General features: G+C 41.2%; 1 protein-coding gene across 2 annotated transcripts in view; it reads left to right on the top strand.

The window, feature by feature from the left end:
- HDAC11 (histone deacetylase 11) overlaps positions 1-23,070 on the top strand; it is a 49,652-nt gene that overhangs the window by 12,076 nt on the left and 14,506 nt on the right. For both annotated transcript variants that reach the window (XR_013218338.1, XM_077276005.1), the window contains exons 3-9: positions 281-381; positions 1,371-1,487; positions 2,569-2,611; positions 4,170-4,246; positions 15,113-15,175; positions 15,746-15,842; positions 21,642-21,820. Coding sequence is in view for 1 of the 2 variants with exons in the window: in XM_077276005.1 (XP_077132120.1) it covers positions 281-381; positions 1,371-1,487; positions 2,569-2,611; positions 4,170-4,246; positions 15,113-15,175; positions 15,746-15,842; positions 21,642-21,820 (677 nt within the window). In the remaining variant the exon portion in view is untranslated. The remainder of the gene's footprint in view (positions 1-280; positions 382-1,370; positions 1,488-2,568; positions 2,612-4,169; positions 4,247-15,112; positions 15,176-15,745; positions 15,843-21,641; positions 21,821-23,070) is intronic.

The raw sequence follows: 23,070 nt of genomic DNA, 5'->3' as shown, positions 1-23,070 counted from the left end.
TTCCGTTTTTTTCACAAATAAACGCAACTTATATCGAATAAATTTTACCACTATCATGAAGTACAATATGTCGCGAGAAAACAATGTCAGAATCGCTAAGATCTGTTGAAGCGTTCCAGAGTTATAACCTCACAAAGGGACAGTGGTCAGAATTGTAAAAATTGGCCCGGTCATTAACGTGCAAACCACCCTTGGGGGTAAAGGGGTTAAAGTAAAAAAAAAAATGTTGTTCCCAGATGTGGACAACACCTTTCATTTTTGTTAATTGTTTCCCTTTTAGATGAAAAGTTAATCACAGATGACACTATTGTAACTGCAAAGGAGGCAACAGAAGATGACTTACTGGTTGTACATACGAGACGCTACATAAATAAATTAAAGGTAGTGTATCTTTTAGCGTAAAACACAAACATAATCTCTGATTCATCATTTGTGGAGTTTTCTAGTGACTTTTTGTTTTTGTCTTATGATCTTTGTTGCCGTCTTTTATGACAAATTCTTCAAGATGACGCATGTGGCTGAAGACAAAAAAAAATTACTTTGCAGAAAATGTTCTTCATTTCTGTTTTTAACCGTTTTTTATGACTTTCTAACTTCCGTGAAATCACTCCGGTAGGAAATGGAGAACATTTGTGCAAAAATTTAGTGGCTTTTCTAAAAGCCACAAATAAAGAATCCAGCCAAAACATCTGGAACCCTGTCCATAATCAACTAAAAAAAAATAGAAAACACCAAAAAGTGACTTTATAAAAGACACAAAACAGTGATGAATCGATCCCATATTTCTCGTGTTTTTGCTTTTGCCATGGGTGCTAATACAAGGGCCTCAAGGCCTCAAGCAAATTATATCTAAGGGCTCCTACAGAAGTCCGTGATACTCGGTTTGAGCATGAACCGCAATGGATAGAGTGTCCACAAGTCTCCTGACTCAATATTCTCATATATGCCTAAGAGCTGAAGAGGGCACAGGACTCAGCAGAGGTCTTGTATCCCTTGGTTCTAGTGATTGGTGAGAGGGAGCGTCCTTGACTTATCTCTATCACGTGTCTTTTGTAAAAAGAAAGTTACCCGCTAACTGTATATGACCCGTTCGTCATTTCTGTATAATAGTATGTCCAGACTCGCGCTTCTGACAATCATGCTCCAAGTACGAACTGCGTAGTCCAGACTGGCCCTTGGTCTCCTGATCCAAACTCCACAGCCTTTTTGAAATATATGAGACTTGGATTTGGGTCAGGAGATCCATAACCAGTCCAGATGATGAATTTTGAGGACATTATGATGGCCTAAGGTATTCTTTAAAAATTGTCTTTAGCTAGAATCCTGTAATAAATAAGTGAACTCCTTGCTGCAATATTTATGTCTTCTAGTGGTCATTTGTAGTTGCCACCATAACTGAGATTCCACCACTGGTTCTCCTTCCCAACTTTCTAGTTCAAAGAAGAGTATTGAAGCCATTGAGGACTCAGACAGGAGGCACCATAATGGTATGTAGAAGGAATATATTGTGTGTATCATAAAGTGGTAATATCTAAACTGGAATGACTGGTGTTTGGCCTGCATTGTAAGGTTCATTATAATGGCTAAAAGTCATCTAGGGACCGCAACCAGAAATGGAAACCTTTCAAGAGATGTAATTCATCACCCTGGTTATAATTCCAAAACCAACCCTGATTAGGGCTTGTGCAGTCGACCGAATTGTCATGGGGCTGTGCACATGTCTGATTTTTTTTTCCGACGCCGAGCCAGTCGAAGGAAAAGTTGCAGCATCCACGATTGGCATCCATAAATCAGATTGCACTCGCCCATGCAAGTCAATGGGTGTGTCAAAAAATTCGGACTGCACATTGACATCCTAGATCCGACTGTAGAAGGTCTTTGCAATTAGCTCAAGCACCTTCTTGATTTTTGTATCTCTTTGTGAAGTGAAATCCCTCTCCCTTTATGACCCAACGGTTGCTTCCACCTTCTGCTGCTAATTAGACACATGTGCTGAAGGTTTATATTCATTCCGTGTCTGCAGCATGTTGCTGGTGTTAGCTCTTAATTGTCTCTGTCTAGTTGGAATGTACTAACAGTCGGTTAGATCCTTCTCAGAGGACTCTTGGAGGATTGCTGGCGTGACATTTCGGTTGTCTTCTCAAGCTAAGAGTTCCCCTTGTTCATCTACTCTTTTGGTCTTTAGTTGTAGTGGGGACTGACTAGTGCTAACCGCATCCCCTCCCTAACCAGGGCCCATCGCTAGGGTCAGGCAGGGATTACGTTCCTGCTCAGCGACAGGTGCACAACCTATATATAGGGATGGTTAGGGCAGACAAGGAGATTTTAGATCTGCCAAGGGGTCTACGCTCCCCACTTCCCTAGTGTTTGGGCTCCCTTTCCCCTTTGTTGTGCACTTATCCATCACCCAGTGTGACAATAAGTATAAATACAACCTTAGACTCCTCTAATGGCAGCTGTCCGGTCAGTGTCAAGTCCATGGAGTAAAACAGTAGGCATCAGCCGAGAATTATATAATGTCTGTTGCTATCATGGGGTTGAACCAAAAGTTATTTATTTTTCTTTTAGGCTGGAAAACTGGCTATTGAAAGAGGATGGGCAATCAACGTCGGCAAGTATAAGATTCATTCTCTGTTACCTGGCTCATGAATAGTAAGACGTCAAAAGATGTCTCCCTTATGAGAGAATAAGATTGGGGGACATGGTTCTCACATCCTACTTGTTCTTCAGTCTGTCTTCACTAGGAGGCTAATCTGACTTTGCGTACAAGACTCAGCATACATGTTGTTTTGCTAAAATAAGAAGGGGATTAGATTATGTACTTTTATGTCACTTACCATCAAAGATTTAAGATCCAAGTCCATGTATCATGGTGCCTGCAATCACTTATTGTAATGACTGTTGAAGGCTCGTGCCTGCCGTATACAATGGAGATTAGCATTTAGGGTACAATATGACAATATTCTTCAGCTTCTATAGAAGATAAAGGAGTTGTCTGGTTTAGAAAAACTGTTTCATATACGATGTTAGAGACTTCCGAGTTTCATCAGAATATGATCCATTGTTTCCTGTTCTTGCCCTTTTTGTTTTATCCTCCCCTTCTTTCAAGAGCCATAATTTTATTTTCATTTTTCCGTCCGCAAAGCCATATTCACTTTACAATATAATGTACTGGAAAAAATCAAAGTGCAGTGAAATGGTGAAAAAAATCCACGCAATTTCACCGTTTCTTTTAGAATTTCATTTTTAAATACCGTATGTGAAATGTATGGTAAAAAATAACCAGACAACATAATTCTGCAGATCGGTATGATTACAGCGATATCAAACCTATACATATAATATATACTGCTTAGTATATATATATTGTTATTGTTTTTTGTTTTTGGTTTTTTTAAGTTGTAAAAAGAAGTGCGGTTTTGATAACTATTTCCTGAGAACTTTTCCATCGATACCGCTGTATTTTTACTATTTATAGATTTTATTGGTACAGCTTTTGTATACATACAACTTTTTGATAATTTTTTATCTAATTTTTTATTCCGGTTCATCGAATGGGAATCCTGGTGTTTTTTATTTTTTGTGTATACTGTTTTTATTTTTATACTGCTTGTTAGTTGTTTTTTTTTGTCTTGTTTTTTAGGGACTTGAACCTGCAATCATGTGATACTAGTATTTTATAATTGAGCAGTTTTAAAATTGCAGTTTATAGTTAGGAGTACGAAAATAACGGCAATAGGGATCTTCAGCTGGACCACGGCAGCCATGTTACCTATTGGCACCCAATCAAAATTTATCATAGATTATTCTACAGCTTTGCTTGACCTCTTAAAGGGAACATGACATGTGAAAAAACGCTATTAACCTGCAGATATGGGGTTAATCTGCAGGTTTACTTGCAGATTAATATGTATTTTCATGTATTTCTATGCAGCTGCATGCTCCGGTCACTAGTGCCAGCAGCAGTGCCGGGTATTAATGCGAGAGCCTCGTGCGAGTTTCTCGCATTGCACTCGCAAGTGTGACCCCAGACTTTAAGAGAATAGTGGGTCTCTGACCCCACCAATCTGATAATGATCAGTAATGACCTATCCAAGGATAGGACAACAATTTGTCCCCAAAAGTGGCAAACCCCTTTAACTTAAATTTCATATGGTCTTATTTTTAAGGTGGAGGCTTTCATCATTGTTCCGGTGACAAAGGAGGAGGATTTTGTGCATATGCTGACATAACGTTATCTATCAAGGTATAGTACAAGAGGCATTACTTTGACATAGTAGTTTATTGTATTATAAACCATGATACACAAGGTGTTGTATAAATGATAGTTAAACCCATATACATAAAAGAAAACATGGAGGAACTCTCCACTTTCAGTGGTAGCTGACAAGCCTCTAATTTGCATTTGGGCCAATGAGGACTAGAGTGTACCATGAAACGAGGCGTCCAGAGATCACCTGAAGGAGCGGATGGATGAAACCTAGACAGTGGAAACCAAGCAAAGTTCTGTCTTCATTTCAGGTTCAGCACCCCTGTTCTTACTTGCACTAGTTTATATGCACATAATTGTGTTTTCAGTCCAATCATTAAAATGAACGTGAAGCATTCAACATCATTAAAGGACTTGTAGTTCTGCCGAAAGCATCACAGCACTGTTTGGTTGAGTGTGCACTTCACTAGTTGACACTCTTCTTAGGAAATCCGCAGGTTCTGCCTTCATCTCATCTATGGATCTTCAGGGGTGCATTTAGAAATGCCAATTTGCGTGCATCGATGCATCATTTAGGGTTGGGCAAAAGGAATTGCAGGAACGTTAGTCCAGTGACCATGTTGCTAGTCCATGGCCGGGGAACCTCCTCTTACCTGCCAGCAGGATCCTGCAAACATTTACTCATTTGTCGGGTGATTGCTGGCACATTTACACGAGCTGAGAACTGGGAATGAGCATTCCTGGGAATATCTACTGGTCTTATCAAACCATTGGTCCCAGTTTCCCTGTAGAGTAACCACATTTTTTTTCCGCTGTGTTTTTTTCTATGCAGAAAATCCAATGTTTTTAACATTTCGAGCAAAGTGGATGTGAACTCATGATAACTCATGTGTGTTTATTGAACTGTTCATTGTTTTGTTTTTTTGGAGGATGTATTTTGCCCCCTATGCTTCTGTTGAGGAATGTAAAAGTATGAATGTAAAAAAATGATTTTTTTAAGTACAGACTCCCAGCATTTTTCACCCTCAAAATAAACACATTAAAATACTGCTTCAAATCTGGACCAAAAAGGCATAAAATAGTTCAGTCGACAGATAATTCTTTGGTTTGGCTGGTTTGCGTTACTTTGCATATTTTCCTCATGGAGTGTTGCCTTGTAAATAAGTCTCCATGTGTACTTGGGTCTCTTCAATGAGAGATGGTTCCACGTCTGCGCTCTGCCTAGGTATCTCGAACAGCCAACCAGTACTTTGCTCTGTACTGATGAGGGGTAAAAGCCCAGAAATGGTGCAGTCCTATACATGGGTCTATGGTTTGGCTGATATTAGCTGTTTTTTTTGCTTTGAGGGATCAAAATATGTCTCTTCTTGTGACAAGCGAACGTGTTCGGATAAGGTGTTATCCGCTGTGCTCATGTGCTAACCGAGAGTCTTCAGCGTGCTTGAAAAATATGCTTGAGTCCCTACAGACCCATTTTTGACAATGCTGTGCTGCAAAAACAATGAGGACAACACAGTTCTAAATGTGGTGGCCATTCATTCTTTGGATTAGGCCCCCTTCACATGTCCATATAATATCGATATCAGAAAAACAGTACTGTGTGATCAGTGTGCTGTTAAGTCCTTTTCAGTCCCTGGCTTACTAGAAGTAGGCATCCGAGTGAATGACACGCAACACAAAAGATTGTGTGATCATAACAGGGAAAGCTCAGGAGCCCGTCTCTGACTCACTGGGCTCACCCCTCCTGTTTATATAGGAATGAGATAAGCATTACAGACATGCGTACAAGCGCTCATATTCTCTAACAAAAGAGTATCTATTCTACTGATAACGTTCACTTCTGGAATGCAGGTTACAATATGGCAAAGGAATGCGTCCATAAAAGGAAATATGTCTACCTTGCTCAAGTTTCTTCATATACGTCTCTGAGTAGAGGAAGACAAAATGGATTCTTCAATCTGATCTCTACAATTCCCCCCTTTGACATATTCCTTTTATAATCTATCACAAATCCCCTTTAACATATCCATATTTTAGATTACCACAGGGCCAAAGACAAAGCCTTTATTTTTGGTATTACACATGTACACGCTTGTATTCAATAAGAGAATCAAATCTAGTATCAATTCTTCCGTTTAACTCTCACAACCTTTTCTTTGTTCTGCAATAAGTATACTAGAATATAAAAACAAAAATTAGTACGGTAATATTAATTAGAATCACTAGAGGATAACATAAGAATAAAGAAGAAAATTTATACTCTTGCATCTATTACACAAAATTTATCTGTGCATACTGAGATACTCTTGAGCACAATCTGGAATAGTACGTATATGACTACAATAATCATAACTATATGTATTATGCTCTGCATAATCCCAGCAACCCACCCGCCGATTCCTCTGAACCAGTTGGCTGGGTTGAGAAAAGAGAAAGTATCAGACCACCAGCTATCCTTATTCTGGTCATTGTCTTTATCATACTGATCTCTGAGTCGTTGTACGTCCTTTAATTTAAATGTCATGTACTAATTTTCTATGATGTTGTACGAATCTATTGTTCAAAGGGGTTAAAGAATTTAGTCTATCCCATGCCTCCGTTGAGGTTAATACTATTAACATCAATGTTATGAGTTTTATACTGCTCTTTTGCAATGGCTTGCATGTATCCATGATGCCTTTCCTTCGAGCTTGACTGATGTAGGTGTTGTCAACAGGACTTGGAAGGGTCCGTCAAATCTTGGTTCAAGAGCCTTTCTGGTGTGTCTTTTTACATAGACTTGATCACCTGGTTCCAACTTGTGACTTCCTTCAATGTTGTCAGGATCTGGAAGGGAAGCAAAAACTTGTGCATGCACCTTAGTTAATTGTTTCTGAAGATTTTGCACATAAGAAGTCAATGACTCAATATTTAACACAAGTTGCTGTGGAAAATAACATCCTAAATTGGTAGTCCTGCCAAACAAAATTTCATATGGAGACAGTTTAGTCTTACCCCTTGGGGTATTGCGTATTGAGTAAAGGGCCAGTGGAAGGCATTCTGTCCAAGGCTTTCCTGTTTCAGCCATGGCTTTCTGTATTTTTAATTTTAAAGTTCCATTCATGCGTTCCACCTTACCAGAACTTTGAGGATGGTACGGAGTGTGTAACTGACTTTCAACACCCAACATTTTCAGTACATTTTGAAATATTTCTCCAGTGAAATTAGTACCCCTATCTGACTCGATCACTTCAGGGAGACCGTAACGGGGTATCAGTTCGGCAACTAGCTTTACAGCAGTGTTTTTAGCTGAAGCCTTCCGAACTGGATAGGCCTCTGGCCACCCTGAGAACATGTCCACACACACCAACACATACTCATACCCATTACTTTTTGGCAGCTGGATAAAGTCTATTTGTAATCGCTGAAACGGATAGAGAGGTCGGACGTGATGCTTCATAGGGGTCTTTGTTGTCTGTCCGGGATTATGTGCCAGGCATATAGCGCATGTTGCACAATAGTCTCTTGCGTAGTTGCCAAAACCTGGAGCCAACCAGACTTGCTTTGCCAGTAGTGTCATTGCATTTGCAGACACATGAGTAGGGTGGTGCAGTCCACCAACTACAATCGGGTACCAGGCTCTAGGTAGACATATTAGTCCATCTTTCTTCCAAATTCCTGCTTGTTCTTCTGCCCCTTCCTTTTTCCACCTGTCCCTCTCCTCTTCTCCTGCATCTTCCTGTGCTTGTCTCAGTCTATCTTCAGTATTTTCTGTGGGGTTTACAGTATGAACCTGCTGTAAGGGTTTGACCGCTGCTGCCTTGGCTGCTTTATCAGCCCTATCATTTCCCCTAGATTCCCTAGTGTCGAGTCTCACATGTGCAGCTACCTTGATTACTGCTACTTCTTTTGTTTCTTGTGCAGCCTCTAAGATCTGTTTGATCAAAGAAGCATGTTTTACAGGTTGTCCTGACGCTGTCATGTAACCTCTAGCTCTCCAGATTACTCCAAAATCAAACACAATACCATGTGCATACCTAGAATCAGTGTATATATTAGCTGTCTGATTCTCAGCTATTTTTAGCGCTTCAATCAATGCTGTCAGTTCTGCTTCTTGTGCAGACTGTTTCGGTGGAAGAGGTTGTGCTTTGAGAGTTTCAGATTCTGACACAACTGCATACCCTGTATGAAAGTTACCTGTGTCATCTGCAAACCTACTACCATCTATAAACAGCTCTAAATCTGGATTTTGAAGTGGTGTTTCGGATACATTGGGTAAGCCTACCGTTTCTTGTAAAATGAGCTCTGTACAATCATGTGTGTCTGTAGGGAAAAAATTTGCGTGTGGATCAGTGTCCTTATTCCCCCCTTCAGACTCGAGAGGTAGCAGTGTTGCTAAATTAAGAGTCTGAAGCCTAGCAAATGTGATAGTCTGGTAGCCCTAACGCTGGAGCTGAAACAAGGGCATCTTTTAATTGTTGGAATGAAATCTGACCTTCTTTTGTCAACAAATAAGGTTCATTTTTTACACAGTCATACAGTGGTTGCATTAGTTGACTGGCATGTATAATCCATTGTCTACAATGAGACACTATTCCTAAAAATGCTCGTAGCTGTTTATGATTTCTAGGCTCATTCATCTGTCTTATTGCTTCAGTTCTTTGAGGTGTAAGATGCTTTTTACCTTGAGAAATGCAATGACCTAGAAAGACCACTTTGGTCTGACAAACTTGTAGCTTTTGTCTATTCACTTTACACCCTTCTTTTCCTAGAAAACATAGTAAACTCACAGTGGACCTTTCTGCGGTTTTTAGATCTGGGCAGCAAAGTAGTATGTCATCCACATACTGCAAAATTACTACCTGTGTTTCAGGTCCAAACCTCTGAAGAACTGTTTGTAGGGCATTTGAATAAAGAGTAGGGGAGTGTATCATTCCCTGTGGAAGGCGTGTCCACGCCAACTGTTTGCCCTTAAATGTAAATGCAAACAAATGCCAACTGTCTTGGTGTAAAGGAACCGAGAAAAATGCATTTGAAAGATCTATTACAGTAAACACTTGAGAACTGGCTGGTATCTGTGATAGTAACGTATGAGGATTGGGTACAACTGGGGTGATTGGATCTAGAACTTTGTTTATTTCTCTTAGATCATGTACCATACGATATTTGGGCATAGAACCCTTATCAAGAGTTCTCTTTTTGACTGGATACAGAGGAGTGTTAGCAGGTGATTGTATCTCTACCAAAACTCCTTTTTCTCTATATCCCTCTATCTGTTTTGTAATCGCTAATTCCTGCTGGGCACTCACAGGGTATTGTCTGAGCTGTGGGAGAACAGTTCCTGGTTGCACAGATAGTTTTACAGGAGAGATATGCAATAATCCCACATCAGTGTCACCCTGTGCCCACAGTGTTTCTGGGATCATTGAGAGGTCTAGATCTGTGGTGTACTCTTTTTCTTCAGCATAATCCTCAAAAGCCTGAATTCTGACATATTGTTCTAATGATTCTGCATCATCAGGGATAGTCAACATAACTGTGCCATCTTCCCTAAAATTGATGTTAGCTTCTAATTTCTTTAGTACATTAGTTCCTAACAGACATGTTGGGGCACCTCTGGCATACAAAAATCTGGATGCAAAACATTTAGGTCCTAATGAGACCTCTAGGGGCACAGTATATGGCAGTGTTCGAATTACCCCATCATAACCCTCAGCAAAAGTTGTTTGTTCTGAAATATCTTCCGGATTTGGAAGAAAATCTTGATTCAAAATTGAGGAAGTTGCACCTGTATCTATCAAAAATGGAATCTCTCTCCCCCCCACATTCTAGCTGGTAGGGAAGTTTGTAACACATCGAGTCAATCTGAATCTGGTATGGGACCATCTATGATGGTAGATTTCTGCTGGTTGTCCGTTTGGGGAGGGTTATTTCTGGGAACAAATTTGCCTGACTTTATATCTGCCAACTTCTTCCTGCACTCTCTTTGGAAATGACCTGGCTTTTTACAGTAGTGGCAAGAAAAATTATGTCTCACTCTTCCTCCTGTATTAGCTTGTGCTATTCTAACAGGCTTACGATTCTCTCTCATATCCATGGCTATTCCTAAACATCGTTGTTTCACAATATTTGGTTGTTCAATTGTTCTCCAATCTGGAGTAGAGGATTTAAATTTTTCTCTGATTTTCGGATCTAGCCCCTCTATTAATTGTTTTGTAAAAAGTCTCCTTACTGAAGCATCAGTCAAATCCAATCCTTCATCCCTAAAGCTATTTTCTAGTTCCTGACTATATTCTTCAATACTTTGCCCAAATTTCTGCATAATCACACCTGTAGACCCCCTTTCCCTCTGTTTTCCTCCTTCTGTTCTTCCAGATGGTACAAATGATTGGGCTTTTGGATCTAGGTAAGGTGGTGGGATTATATCACAACTTTTTCCCTTTCCCATGATCCATTTGGAAGTGTCTGGATCATACTTCCAATTCTCCTCTTTAGCTGTTTTTGAGACCTCTATCATACAGTGTATGATTTCTTCCCACCCATTGTCTTTGATAATTCCTCCTCTTTCTTTACTCAGTCTTTCCCATTCTGTACTGAACATAAGTGCTTCTGAAATTCCCAATTTTTCTCTCACTCTTCTAATCTGACTTCTGACTGCCTTTCCACATCTTTCCTGTATGATATCTGCTGCTTCCACTTGTCCTAAGACAGTTTTGGTCTGTTTATTTCTCATTTTAGCTATTTCTACCCCAGGTGACGTTTGGACAATCACTGTGGTGATGTCTCGTTGCCTTCTCTCCTAGGGAGCTAAAATATCCTTTCAATATTTGCTATTTCTACCCCAGGTGACGTTTGGACAACCACTTCCTCTGTTGGTGGCGTCTCGTTGCCTTCTCTCCTAGGGAGCTAAAATATTGAAGGGCTTGTCTGCTCTGTTTCTTCTAATATGCAGGACGTACTTAAGTGCTATTATGCACACAGACCCAGCAACACCATACAGATCACAAAACTTTCTGTGTCAGTTAGCATACTTGTCCCAGGCTCATGAAAACCGCGTCCTGGGCTCATTCTATCACACCTTATCCAGGGAATGTAGAAACAAGTTCTATAGGAGAGTCAAGCATGGGCGGAGGTCTCCCAGAAGGACGCTACCTCATAACCCAGTTAGGCTGACTTCACCAATAACCTTGTTCTAACAATCGTGGCTTATTGTTCTACGTACTTCTATTCTTCTTTCACAACATGTCACAACCTTCACACTGTTCACACACTGTTCACACACTGTTCACACACTGCCAGGGACAGGACTCATAAGTCTATACAATATGGTAACCCGAGTTTTATAGGTATCTACTCACTACTAGACTAACCCAGCGTGACACGGCTCATAGAGATCTTTCGGATAATACAGGGCAGATAAAAGAGAACTAATAATGTCTCTTACCTGGCCAGGTATTTCAGTTCATTTGCCGTCCATTATCCCAGATCTCCGTTGTCCGTATCCGCAGGTAAATCTCGAGCAAACACTCTCTCCTCAGGTCCCTGTTCGGGCGCCAGAATTGTTGAGTCCTCATCCGTCCCTGGCTTTCTGGAGGTAAGCTTCCAGGTAAATGACACGCAAACAAAGTATTGTGTGATCATAACAGGGAAAGCTCAGGAGCCCGTCTCTGACTCACTGGGCTCACCCCTCCTGTTTATATAGGAATGAGATAAGCATTACAGACATGCGTACAAGCGCTCATATTCTCTAACAAAAGAGTATCTATTCTACTGATAACGTTCACTTCTGGAATGCAGGTTACAATATGGCAAAGGAATGCGTCCATAAAAGGAAATATGTCTACCTTGCTCAAGTTTCTTCATATACGTCTCTGAGTAGAGGAAGACAAAATGGATTCTTCAATCTGATCTCTACAGTGCCATCAGTGTGTCAGCCTTGTGTCATCAGTGAGCCAGGCGTTGTTTTCTGGCATGGCTCAAGAAAAATCAGTTCCAAAGATTCTCCTATACTGTCACAATCCATTTTTGAATTTGTGGCAGCTCTGGTTCCACTCTGTTTTAATGTAGCTTTTTCCTTTCAGGACCAGCGGGGGTTAATGTCAGTTTTTCCCTTGCTGGCAATCTTCCTCAGTTGCACTGCTGCTGGGTCAGCTGATGTGGTGGAGACCACTCCCATCATCTTTTAAATGGGCTCCTGATGCATCAGCTGACTGTTGCTGATAGAGTTTCTCTATGGAGACCAGCCGTGCAGTTGCAACTCTCTAGTGTCAGCTACTTCTGGTGTTCGGAGTCCTGTTTCTGTGTCATTTGTAGATTGTGAGCCTTCGCGGGCAGGGTCCTCTCTCCTACTGTACCAGTTATGACTTGTATTGTTCAAGATTATTATACTTGTTTTTATTATGTATACCCCTCCTCACTTGTAAAGCGCCATGGAATATATGGCGCTATAACAATAAATAATAATAATAATAATCTGCGGTGTGGAGCTCGGCAGCAGTGTCTGGAAGCTAAGTGTTGTGTTCATTCATTGTCCCTTTCGTGTTTGTCATTGTTCCCTGTGTGGTACTATCTGCAGTGGTGAGGCTAACGCCAATTGCCGGCCAATGCACTAGCCAGGGCAGTATTGGTTAACAGCGAGGGACGAGGTTCCTGACAGGGGTGGGGGAAGGACCCACTTAGGGCATTAGGGGAGTGCAGGGACAGACTCAGGTTTTAGCTCAGGTGGCGACCATCCCCCATTTCCCTATCAGTAGGGCCTTCCTCTCCCCATTTCCATTGCGTTGTGTGTATGTTGCGCCATCCGCTGACCGACCCCTCGTTGGGTCGTGTTTTATCGTGACATACAGTGCCTTGCGAAACTATTCGGTCTCTGGAACTTTTCAACCTTTTCCCACATATCATGCTTCAAACATAAAGATACCAAATGTAAATTTTTTGGTGAAAAATCAACAACAAGTGGAACACAATTGTGAAGTTGAAAGAAATTTATTAGTTATTTTAAATTTTTGTGGAAATTCAAAAACTGAAAAGTGGGGCGTGCAATATTATTCGGCCCCTTTGCTTTCAGTGCAGCATACTCACTTCAGAAGTTCATTGTGGAACTCTGAATGATCCAATGTTGTCCTAAATGCCTAATGATGATAAATATAATCCACCTGTGTGTAATCATGTCTCCGTATAAATGCACCTGCTCTGTGATAGTCTCAGGGTTCTGTTTGAAGCACAGAGAGCATCATGAAGACCAAGGAACACAACAGGCAGGTCCGTGATACTGTTGTGGAGAAGTTTAAAGCCGGATTTGGATACAAAATGATTTCCAAAACTTTAAACATCACAAGGAGCACTGTGCAAGCGATCATATTGAAATGGTAGGAATATCATACCACTGCAAATCTACCAAGACCCGGCCGTCCCTCTAAACTTTCATCTCAAACAAGGAGAAGACTGATCAGAGATGCAGCCAAGAGGTCCATGATCACTCTGGATGAACTGCAGAGATCTACAGCTGAGGTGGGACAGTCTGTCCATAGGATAACAATCAGTCGTACACTGCTCAAATCTGCCCTTTATGGAGGAGTGGCAAGAAGAAAGCCATTTCTCAAAGATATCCAAAAAAAAGTGTTGTTTAAAGTTTGCAACAAACCACCTGGGAGACACACCAAACATGTGGAAGAAGGTGCTCTGGTCAGATGAAACCAAAATCGAACTTTTTGGCAAAAATTCCAAACGATATGTTTGGCGTAAAGGCAACACAGCTCTTCACCCTGAACACACCATCTCCACTGTCAAACATGGTGGTGGCAGCATCATGGTTTTGGCCTGCTTTTCTTCAGCAGGGCAGGGACGATGGTTAAAATTGATGGGAAGATGGATGGAGCCAAATACAGGACCATTCTTGAAGAAAACCTGTTGGAGTCTGCAAAAGACCTGAGACTGGGACGGAAATTTGTCTTCCAACAAGACAATGATCCCAAACATAAAGCAAAATCTACAATGGAATGGTTCACAAATAAACGTATCCAGGTGTTAGAATGGCCAAGTCAAAGTCCAGACCTCAATCCAATCGAGATTCTGTGGAAAGAGCTGAAAACTGCTGTTCACAAACGATCTCCATCAAACCTCACTGAGCTCGAGCTGTTTGCCAAGGAAGAATGGGCAAGAATTTCAGTCTCTCGATGTACAAAACTGATAGAGACATACCCCAAAAGCGACTTGCAGCTGTATTCGCAGGAAAAGGTGGTGCAACAAAGTATTAAGTTAAAGGGGGCGAATAATATTGCACGCCCCACTTTTCAGTTTTTGAATTTCCACAAAAATGTAAACTAACCAATAAATTTCGTTCAACTTCACAATTGTGTTCCACTTGTTGTTGATTCTTCACCTAAAATTTACATTTGGTATCTTTATGTTTGAAGCATGATATGTGGGAAAAGGTTGAAAAGTTCCAGGGGGGCGAATACTTTCGCAAGGCACTGTATACTTTGCAAAATTATACACATACACCCCTTGTGCTGTATGTTTTTTACACAGACTCATACACGGTTATTGGCTCTTGTCATCCGTGCTGCTAGTAAAAAACAGACATGTTTCTGCGTGGATTTCTCAGACACAAGGTTCATGCAAACAAACGGACATGTGAAGATCATCATAGATTACATTGGGTATGTGTGGTATCCGTGAAAAAACTGATGCCACACATACCTGAAACACGGACATGTGAAGAGGACCTTAGCGTGGGTCCCAAGGTTCAGACCTGTAATGATCATAGAGTGATGGCATATCAAGGTAATATTAATATGTCCCCACTTTATAAGATTGGAAAACCCTTTTAAATTGATTTCACAGCGGGTAGGAGTTTAGGGTGTGAGCGCTGTATGTCTGTAACAGATATCAATAATAAACTTTACATATTTCTTTTTATAGTTCTTGTTCGAGCGTCTTGAAGGAATTTCTAAGGCTACTATAATAGACCTGGACGCCCATCAGGTACCAAACTCCACATATATATTCATGTCATCAGATCAATGATCTGTGATCAGGGATCATTGTAGATTCTGTTTCTGTATCTCAATAATTAGCTGTTGTTTAACATTTCTCTATTATGTCATATGGCTATCATAGAATGGGGGAATTCGCTCTATGAACCAGAATAGAAACCCACCAAAAAGATGACATTACATGAACAGCCAGATGATCGGCAGATCACAGCTTTCCCTGGCAGATTCAGCGTTATGCTGGGGTCTCAGGGGCCCGATTGTTTCAGCAGCTCTCGCATTTAAGGAATTGACTGTGATAACACAATTCCTGAAGATTTATGTTTTAGATCAATGTTTTAAAACACATAATATTTAAGAAAAATGTGTTTTCAGATCATATTATATTGGAATAAAACAAAAATAACAAGGAATGAAGTGATGAAATTGTAAATTTTCATCTCATTTCATTTCAATTTTCACATGTATATGTGTGTAATATATATATATATATGTGTGTGTGTGTGTGTGTGTGTGTGTGTGTGTGTGTGTGTGTACCATTATATATTTTTCTTTTTATTAGGGTAATGGGCATGCAAGAGATTTCATGGATGATAAGCGGGTGTACATCATGGACATGTACAATCGGCACATATACCCTGGAGATACATTTGCAAAACGTATGTAAATTGAATTTAACAATATTACTTCTGTATCAGCGTTAAAGCCTGGGGATGTCATTATTAGTGATAAAGAAGTGTCAGATCATAATAATAATCTTTATTTTTTATTTAGCGCTATTTTATTCCTCAGCACTTTACAGTTTGCACACATCACTGTCCCCAATGGGGCTCACAATCTAAATTCCCTATCAGTATGTCTTTGGAATGTGGGAGGAAACCGGAGAACCCGGAGGAAACCCACACAAATATTTGAACCCAGGACTTCAGCGCTGCAAGGCTGCAGTGCTAACCACTGAACCATCGTGCTGGCTCTACAATAACAGTATTGCAGCATTGTTCTAGAAATAAATGTATGCTGCATAGTGTAAATGGGATTTTTTTTAACCTCTTATAAAGGAAATTTGTCACCATTTTTTATCCACCTAATCTGACAGCAGCATAATTTAGAGATGGAGACCCTGGTTCCAGCAGTATTTTACTTACTAAGCTACTTGCTGTCATTTTTATATAATCACTGTGTTATCAGCAAGATATCACTAGAGGTCTAGAAAATGTTGCTGCCATGTAGTCTTACCACCTGCCCACTACTTATTTTCAGCTTTCTGCCTATGCACAATGTTCACAGAAAGCAGCCAATCAGCGCTGGGGGCGGAGATATACAGAGCTCAGCATTCAGAAAATTGCTAGATCTGCAACAGATAAAGCAGTGATTTCATCAAAACTGCATTAAAGGGAACCTGTCAGCAGAAATGTGCACAGTAACCTACACACAGTGTCAGGTGGGCACCGTTATACTGATTACAATGATACCTGGGTTGATGAAATCCTTCTAGTGGTGGTTGTTTAATCTTTTTTTTCAGTTTTTAGTTAATGATATGCTTGTGATCTCTCACTGACCTGTCCCCTAGTTTACATAATGAATATTAGATATATTGTAAAAAAAAGATCACCTGCAGCAGGCCTTTACAAAACAGGTTAAAGAAAATATTTCAGCAATGTTTTGCTACCTCATCTGAGAGCAGCATGTTATATGCAAAGAGACCATGAATCCAACAATGTATCACTTAGTTTACTGGGTGCAGCAGTTCTGACACAATCAGAGTTTAGAAATGTAGCAATGCAGAGGAGCTGAGAAACCTAACCCCACACACCCCAGGCTCTGTATTTAGATAGTCTATAGACAGTGAACTGCTTATCACAGGAGGGGGCGGAGTTAGATTGGCAAGCAAATGCTGCTGTAGTCTGGACAATGATAATCACCAGGTGATAAAACCTTCAGTATAAGTAAACAACAGCACCCAGCCTGACACGTGACATATCCTTGAAATCTGTGTTTAACCCCTTCCGGACCTGTGACACAGCGTATGCATCATGAAAGTCGGTGTCAATCCGACCTGTGATGCATATGCTGTGTCACAGAATGATCGCGTCCTTGCAGGCCGGGTGAAAGGGTTAACTGTAATTTCACCTAACCTGCAGGGACAGGGGGAGTGGTACTTCAGCCCAGGAAGGGTGGCTTCACACCCCCCCCCCCCCCGTAGCTACGATCGCTCTGATTGGCTGTTGAAAGTGACGTTTCACTTTCAATCAGAGTAATCGTAATATTTCACCAATAAAAATTGGTGAAATATTACAATCCAGCCATGGCCGATGCGGCAATATCATTGGTCATGGCTGGAGACCGCGATCTGCCACCGATCTAACGCCCCCGTCCTCCGTCCTGTCCTGTGCTCCGCTCCCCTCCGTCCTCCTGTTCTCTCCCCCCGCAGTCCGATTTCACCCCCCCCCCCGCTGTCCGATCCCACCCCTGCATACTTACTGACCTCCGGTGTCCCTGCCGGTGTCCGTCCGTCTTCTGCATGGGCGCCGTCTTCCAAAATTGGCGGGCTCATGCGCAGTGCGCCCGCCGAATCTGCCGGCCGGCAGATTTATTCCAGGTACATTTTGATCACTGTGATAGTACCTATCACAGCGATCAAAATAAAAAAATAATAAATAAACCCCCTTTATCACCCCCATAGGTAGGGACAATAATAAAATAAAGAAAATATATTTACTATTTTTCCACTAGGGTTAGGGTTAGAACTAGGGTTAGGGCTAGGGTTAGGGTTTGAACTAGGGTTAGGGTTAGAATTAGGGTTAGGGTTACAACTAGAGTTAGGGTTACAAATAGGTTTAGAACTAGGGTTAGGGTTAGAATTAGGGTTAGAACTAGGGTTAGGGTTAGAAGTAGGGTTAGGGTTAGAACTAGGGTTAGGGTTAAAATTAGGGTTAGAATTAGAGTTAGAACTAGGGTTAGGGTTAGAACTAGGGTTAGGGTTAGAATTGGGGTTATAATTAGGGTTAGAACTAGGGTTAAGGTTAGAAGTAGGGTTATGGTAAGAACTAGGGTTAGGGTTAGAATTAGGGTTAGGGTTACAATTAGGATTAGAACTAGAGTTAGGGTTAGAACTAGGGTTAGGGTTAGAACTAGGGTTAGAATTAGGGTTAGGGTTGCAATTAGGGTTAGGGTTAGAATTAGGCTATGTGCACACGGTGCTTATTTGGCTGCAGATGCACAGCGGATTGGCTGCTGCGGATTTGTAGCAGTTTTCCATCATGTTTACAGTACCATGTAAACGTATGGAACACCAAATCCGCTGTTCCCATGATGCGGAAAATACCACTCGGAAACGCTGCGTTGTATTTTCCGTAGCATGTCAATTCTTTGTGCGGATTCCGCAGCGTTTTAAACCTGTTCCTCAATAGGAATCCGCAGGTGAAATCCACACAAAAAACACTGGAAATCCACGGTAAATCCGCAGGTAAAACGCAGTGCTTTTTACCTGTGGATTTTTCAAAAACTGTGCGGAAAACTCCTCACATGAATCTGCAACGTGGGCACATAGGCTTAGGGTTAGGGTTGGAATTAAGAGTTAGAGTTGGAATTAGGGTTAGGGTTGGAAATAGGGTTAAGATTAGGGTTAGGGGTGTGTTGGGGTTAGGGTTAGGCTTGTGGTTAGGGTTATGGTTAGGGTTGAGATTAGTGTTAGGGGTGTGTTGGGGTTAGGGTTGTGGTTAGGGGTGTGTTGGGGTTAGGGATGTGATTAGGGCTATGGCTAGAGTTGGGATTAGGGTAGGGGTGTGTTGGGGTTAGTGTTGGAGTTAGAATTGAGGGGTCTCCACTGTTTAGGCACATCAGGGGTCTCCAAACGTGACATTGCGCCACCATTGATTCCAGCCAATCTTGCGTTCAAAAAGTCAAATGGTGCTCCCTCCCTTCCGAGCCCCGACGTGCACCCAAACAGTGGTTTACCCAAACATATGGGGCATAAGTGTACTCAAGAAAAATTGCAAAACAACTTTGGGGGTCTAATTTCTCCTGTTACCCTTGGGAAAATAACAAAATGGGGGCTAAAAACTTATTTTTGTGTGAAAAAAAATGATTTTTTTATTTTCACGGCTCTGCGGTATAAATTTCTGTGAAGCACTTGGGGGTTCAAAGTGCTCACCACACATCTAGATAAGTTCCTTGGGGGGGTCTAGTTTCCAAAATGGGGTCACTTGTGGGGGGTTTCTACTGTTTAGGCACATCAGGGGCTCTGCAAACGTAATATGACGCCCGCAGACCATTCCATCAAAGTCTGCATTCCAAAATGTCACTACTTCCCTTCCGAGCCCTGACGTGTGCCCAAACAGTGGTTTACCCCCACATATGGGGTATTGGCGTTCTCAGGACAAACTGGACAACAACTTTTGGGGTCCAATTTCTCCTGTTACCCTTGTGAAAATAAAAAATTGCGGCTAAAAAATAATTTTTGAGGAAAGAATTATTTTCATGGCTCTGCGTTATAAAGTTCTGTGAAGCACTTGGGGTTCAAAGTGCTCATCGCACATCTAGATTAGTTCCTTGGGGGGTCTAGTTTCCAAAATGGGGTCACTTGTGGGGGAGCTCCAATGTTTAGGCACACAGGGGCTCTCCAAAAGCGACATGGTGTTCGCTAACGATTGGAGCTAATTTTTCATTCAAAAAGTCAAATCGCGCTCCTTTCCATCTGAGCCCTGCCGTGCGCCCAGACAGTGGTTTACCCCCACATGTGAGGTATCGCTGTACTCAGGAGAACTTGCCCAACCAATTTTAGGATCCATTTTATCCTGTTGCCTATGTAAAAATGAAAAAATTGAGGCTAAAGGAAATTTTTTTGTGAAAAAAAAGTACTTTTTTATTTTTACAGATTAATTTGTGAAGCACCTAGGAGTTCAAAGTGCTCACTATGCATCTAGATAAGTTCCTTGGGGGGTCTAGTTTCCAAAATGGGGTCACTTGTGGGGGTGCTCCAATATTTAGGCACACGGGCTCTCCAAACGCGACATGGTGTCCGCTAAAGATTGGAGCCAATTTTTCTTTCAAAAAGTCAAATGGCGCTCCTTCCCTTCCGAGCCCTGTCGTGCACCCAAACAGTGGTCCCCCCCCCCCATATGGGGTATCGGCGTACTCTGGACAAATTGTACAATAATTTTCAGGGATCATTTTTTTGACTAAAAAGTGAAATGTTCATTTTTTCCTTCCATGTTGCTTCTGCTGCTGTGAAGCACCTGAAGGGTTAATAAACTTCTTGAATGTGGTTTTGAGCACTTTGAGGGGTGCAGTTTTTAGAATGGTGTCACTTTGGGGTATTTTCAGCCATATAGACCCCTCAAACTAACTTCAAATGTGAGGTGGTCCCTAAAAAAAATGGTTTTGTAAATTTTGTTGTAAAAATGAGAAATCGCTGGTCAAATTGTAACCCTTATAACTTCCTAGCAAAAAAAAAATTTATTTCCAAAATTGTACTGATGCAAATTAGAAATGTGGGAAATGTTATTTATTAACTATTTTGTGTCACATGATTCTCTGGTTTAACAGAATAAAAATTCAAAATTTGAAATTTTCGCCAAATTTCCAATTTTTTCACAAATAAACACAAAAATTATCGACCTAAATTTACTACTAACATGAAGCCCAATATGTCATGAAAAACAGTCTCAGAATCGCTACGATCCGTTGAAGCGTTCCTGAGTTATTACCTCATAAAGGGACACTGGTCAGAATTGCAAAAAATGGCCAGGTCATTAAGGTCAAAATAGGCTGGGTCATGAAGGGGTTAACCTCTACATTATGCTGTCCTCAGATTGCATAGAAGAAACCTTATGACAGATACCCTTTAAATAATTTAATATTTTTATATCACAGACTTTTTTAAAAATGTCTTTATTTTTAATTGTGGAAAAATATTTTGGGACTTTTTTTTAAACGTTTCACTTTTCGTTAGTCCCCATAGGGGGACCTCAACCTGTGATTGATTGCTATAGACTCTAATACAGCCATATACAGAAAATCATGGTCTCCTATGATGCACAGTTTGTGGTCGGAGGGCACAGGAAAATCAGCATGGCAGCCATGAGGGCCTTCAGCAGGCAACAGGCTGCCATTGCATTCTATGGTACATTGCAAACGCGTTGCTGGGGGAGTGTTGCTGGACGCCCAGATCAGAAGCCTGCACTGGATCATGCAGCAGCGCACCAGTAGCGATCAATGCTAGTGCAGGTCACTGCTGTAAGAAGCAGATGCTTGCTGTGTACCACAGCCGGCATCTACATTGTATGGCGCAGGAACAGCTCATGATCCCGCTCCGTGAAGTAATAGTACGACATGGGGCAGGAAGGGATTTAAATAGCAATTGTTTATATATCTGTGCTTTGCATGTGGTTTTGATGGTGACATACCGTATATTAATTCATTCTGGGTTTTGTTTTGTCCTTTCTTAAAATATTTAGAAGCAATAAAAAGGAGAATAGAGCTAGACTGGGGCACAGAAGACAAAGAATATTTGGAAAAAGTGGAAACTCATGTGAAAGGGGCTCTGAATGAGGTCACCCCAGATGTGATCATCTACAATGCTGGGACCGATATACTGGACGGAGATCCACTCGGTGGGCTCTCAATTTCCCCCAAAGTGAGTAGCAAATGTTTAACCCTAGTGAAATCTTGTAGATCACATATAGGACTACATGGCTTCATGAACGTGTGATTTTACACCATTGTAATAGGGCACGTTGTAAAAAGTTTGACTTTGTTGTCCATAGCAACCAATCACAGCGCAGCTTTCATTTTTCAAGAGAAGAATACAAAATATAAGTTGCACTGTGATTGGTTGCTATGAGCAACCAATAGTCTTTTCTTAAACAGGATCAGAAAATCCCCCCTTAATGTTCCTAAAAATGATTCAGTGTAAATCTGCAATGTACCGAACTAAGGAACCAATGATCGTTCTTTTTACATGGAGTTTTGACGCGCCCACAGGGCAATGGGGTACTCGGTACCAGGTCCGGTCGCAAAAAGGGGGATGTCACGATGGCTGCGACTCGGTCCGTGTCTTTGGGCATCAACATTAACTAGGAAAAGAGGAGCAACAATATTAGATTAGCAAATGCTATATAAACATGTAAAACAAGTTAATGTAAACTGGTGCTTCCCTTTATGGGAGGTATGAGTGCTTGAACGTTACAAAACATATTTACATTGTACGCGTACTTTTGGAAAATGGAAAACGGTATAACAACTAACTATGAAGTGCAGTTACCCTCTAAGGGTATACTATCTTTAAGGCTTCTAAGTGCAAAGCTTTTGACCAACCCCCACGGGTTTACTGCATCACTAAATATCTTCATAATACTATCAGAGTTTCAGTTTTTTCCAATTCACTATGCTAGCTTACTAATATATGTACGAACTGCTATATAAAATGCAATGTTATCTAACTTTTCAAATATTATCACTTCTAGAAAGTGCAACAAGTCAATATTCCCTTTAAGAGTGCAAACAATTTTTCAAATCCTTCAGCATTGAGGTAGTGCAATAAATTGTGTAGTGATATCATTCACATTAATATTCAAGTCAGGTAATAACATTGTAACAACAATAACGATGCGAGGGACCCGTTACGAACCCCCAACATAGGTCTTGGGCGGGCTAAAAGGCGTGTATCCTGACCCGGAATTCTGCCAAGCCAACGGGTTTTTCTTAAGGTCTCTGTGAATAGATCAACTTTTAAGGCAACATGGGAGCTGTCCCTTTAAGGCTACGTTCACATTTGCGGTCAGCGCCGCAGCTTCGGGCGCCGCAGCGGCGCCGCATGCGTCATGCGCCCCTATACTTAACATGGGGGCGCATGGACATGCGTTGTGCTGCGTTTTGCGCCGCATG

The sequence above is a fragment of the Ranitomeya variabilis genome, chromosome 8 (genome assembly GCF_051348905.1).
Source record: "Ranitomeya variabilis isolate aRanVar5 chromosome 8, aRanVar5.hap1, whole genome shotgun sequence".
Taxonomy (NCBI): Eukaryota; Metazoa; Chordata; class Amphibia; order Anura; family Dendrobatidae; genus Ranitomeya; species Ranitomeya variabilis.
Note: the sequence above shows the minus strand (reverse complement) of the source record. Positions and strands in the feature narration are given on the sequence as shown.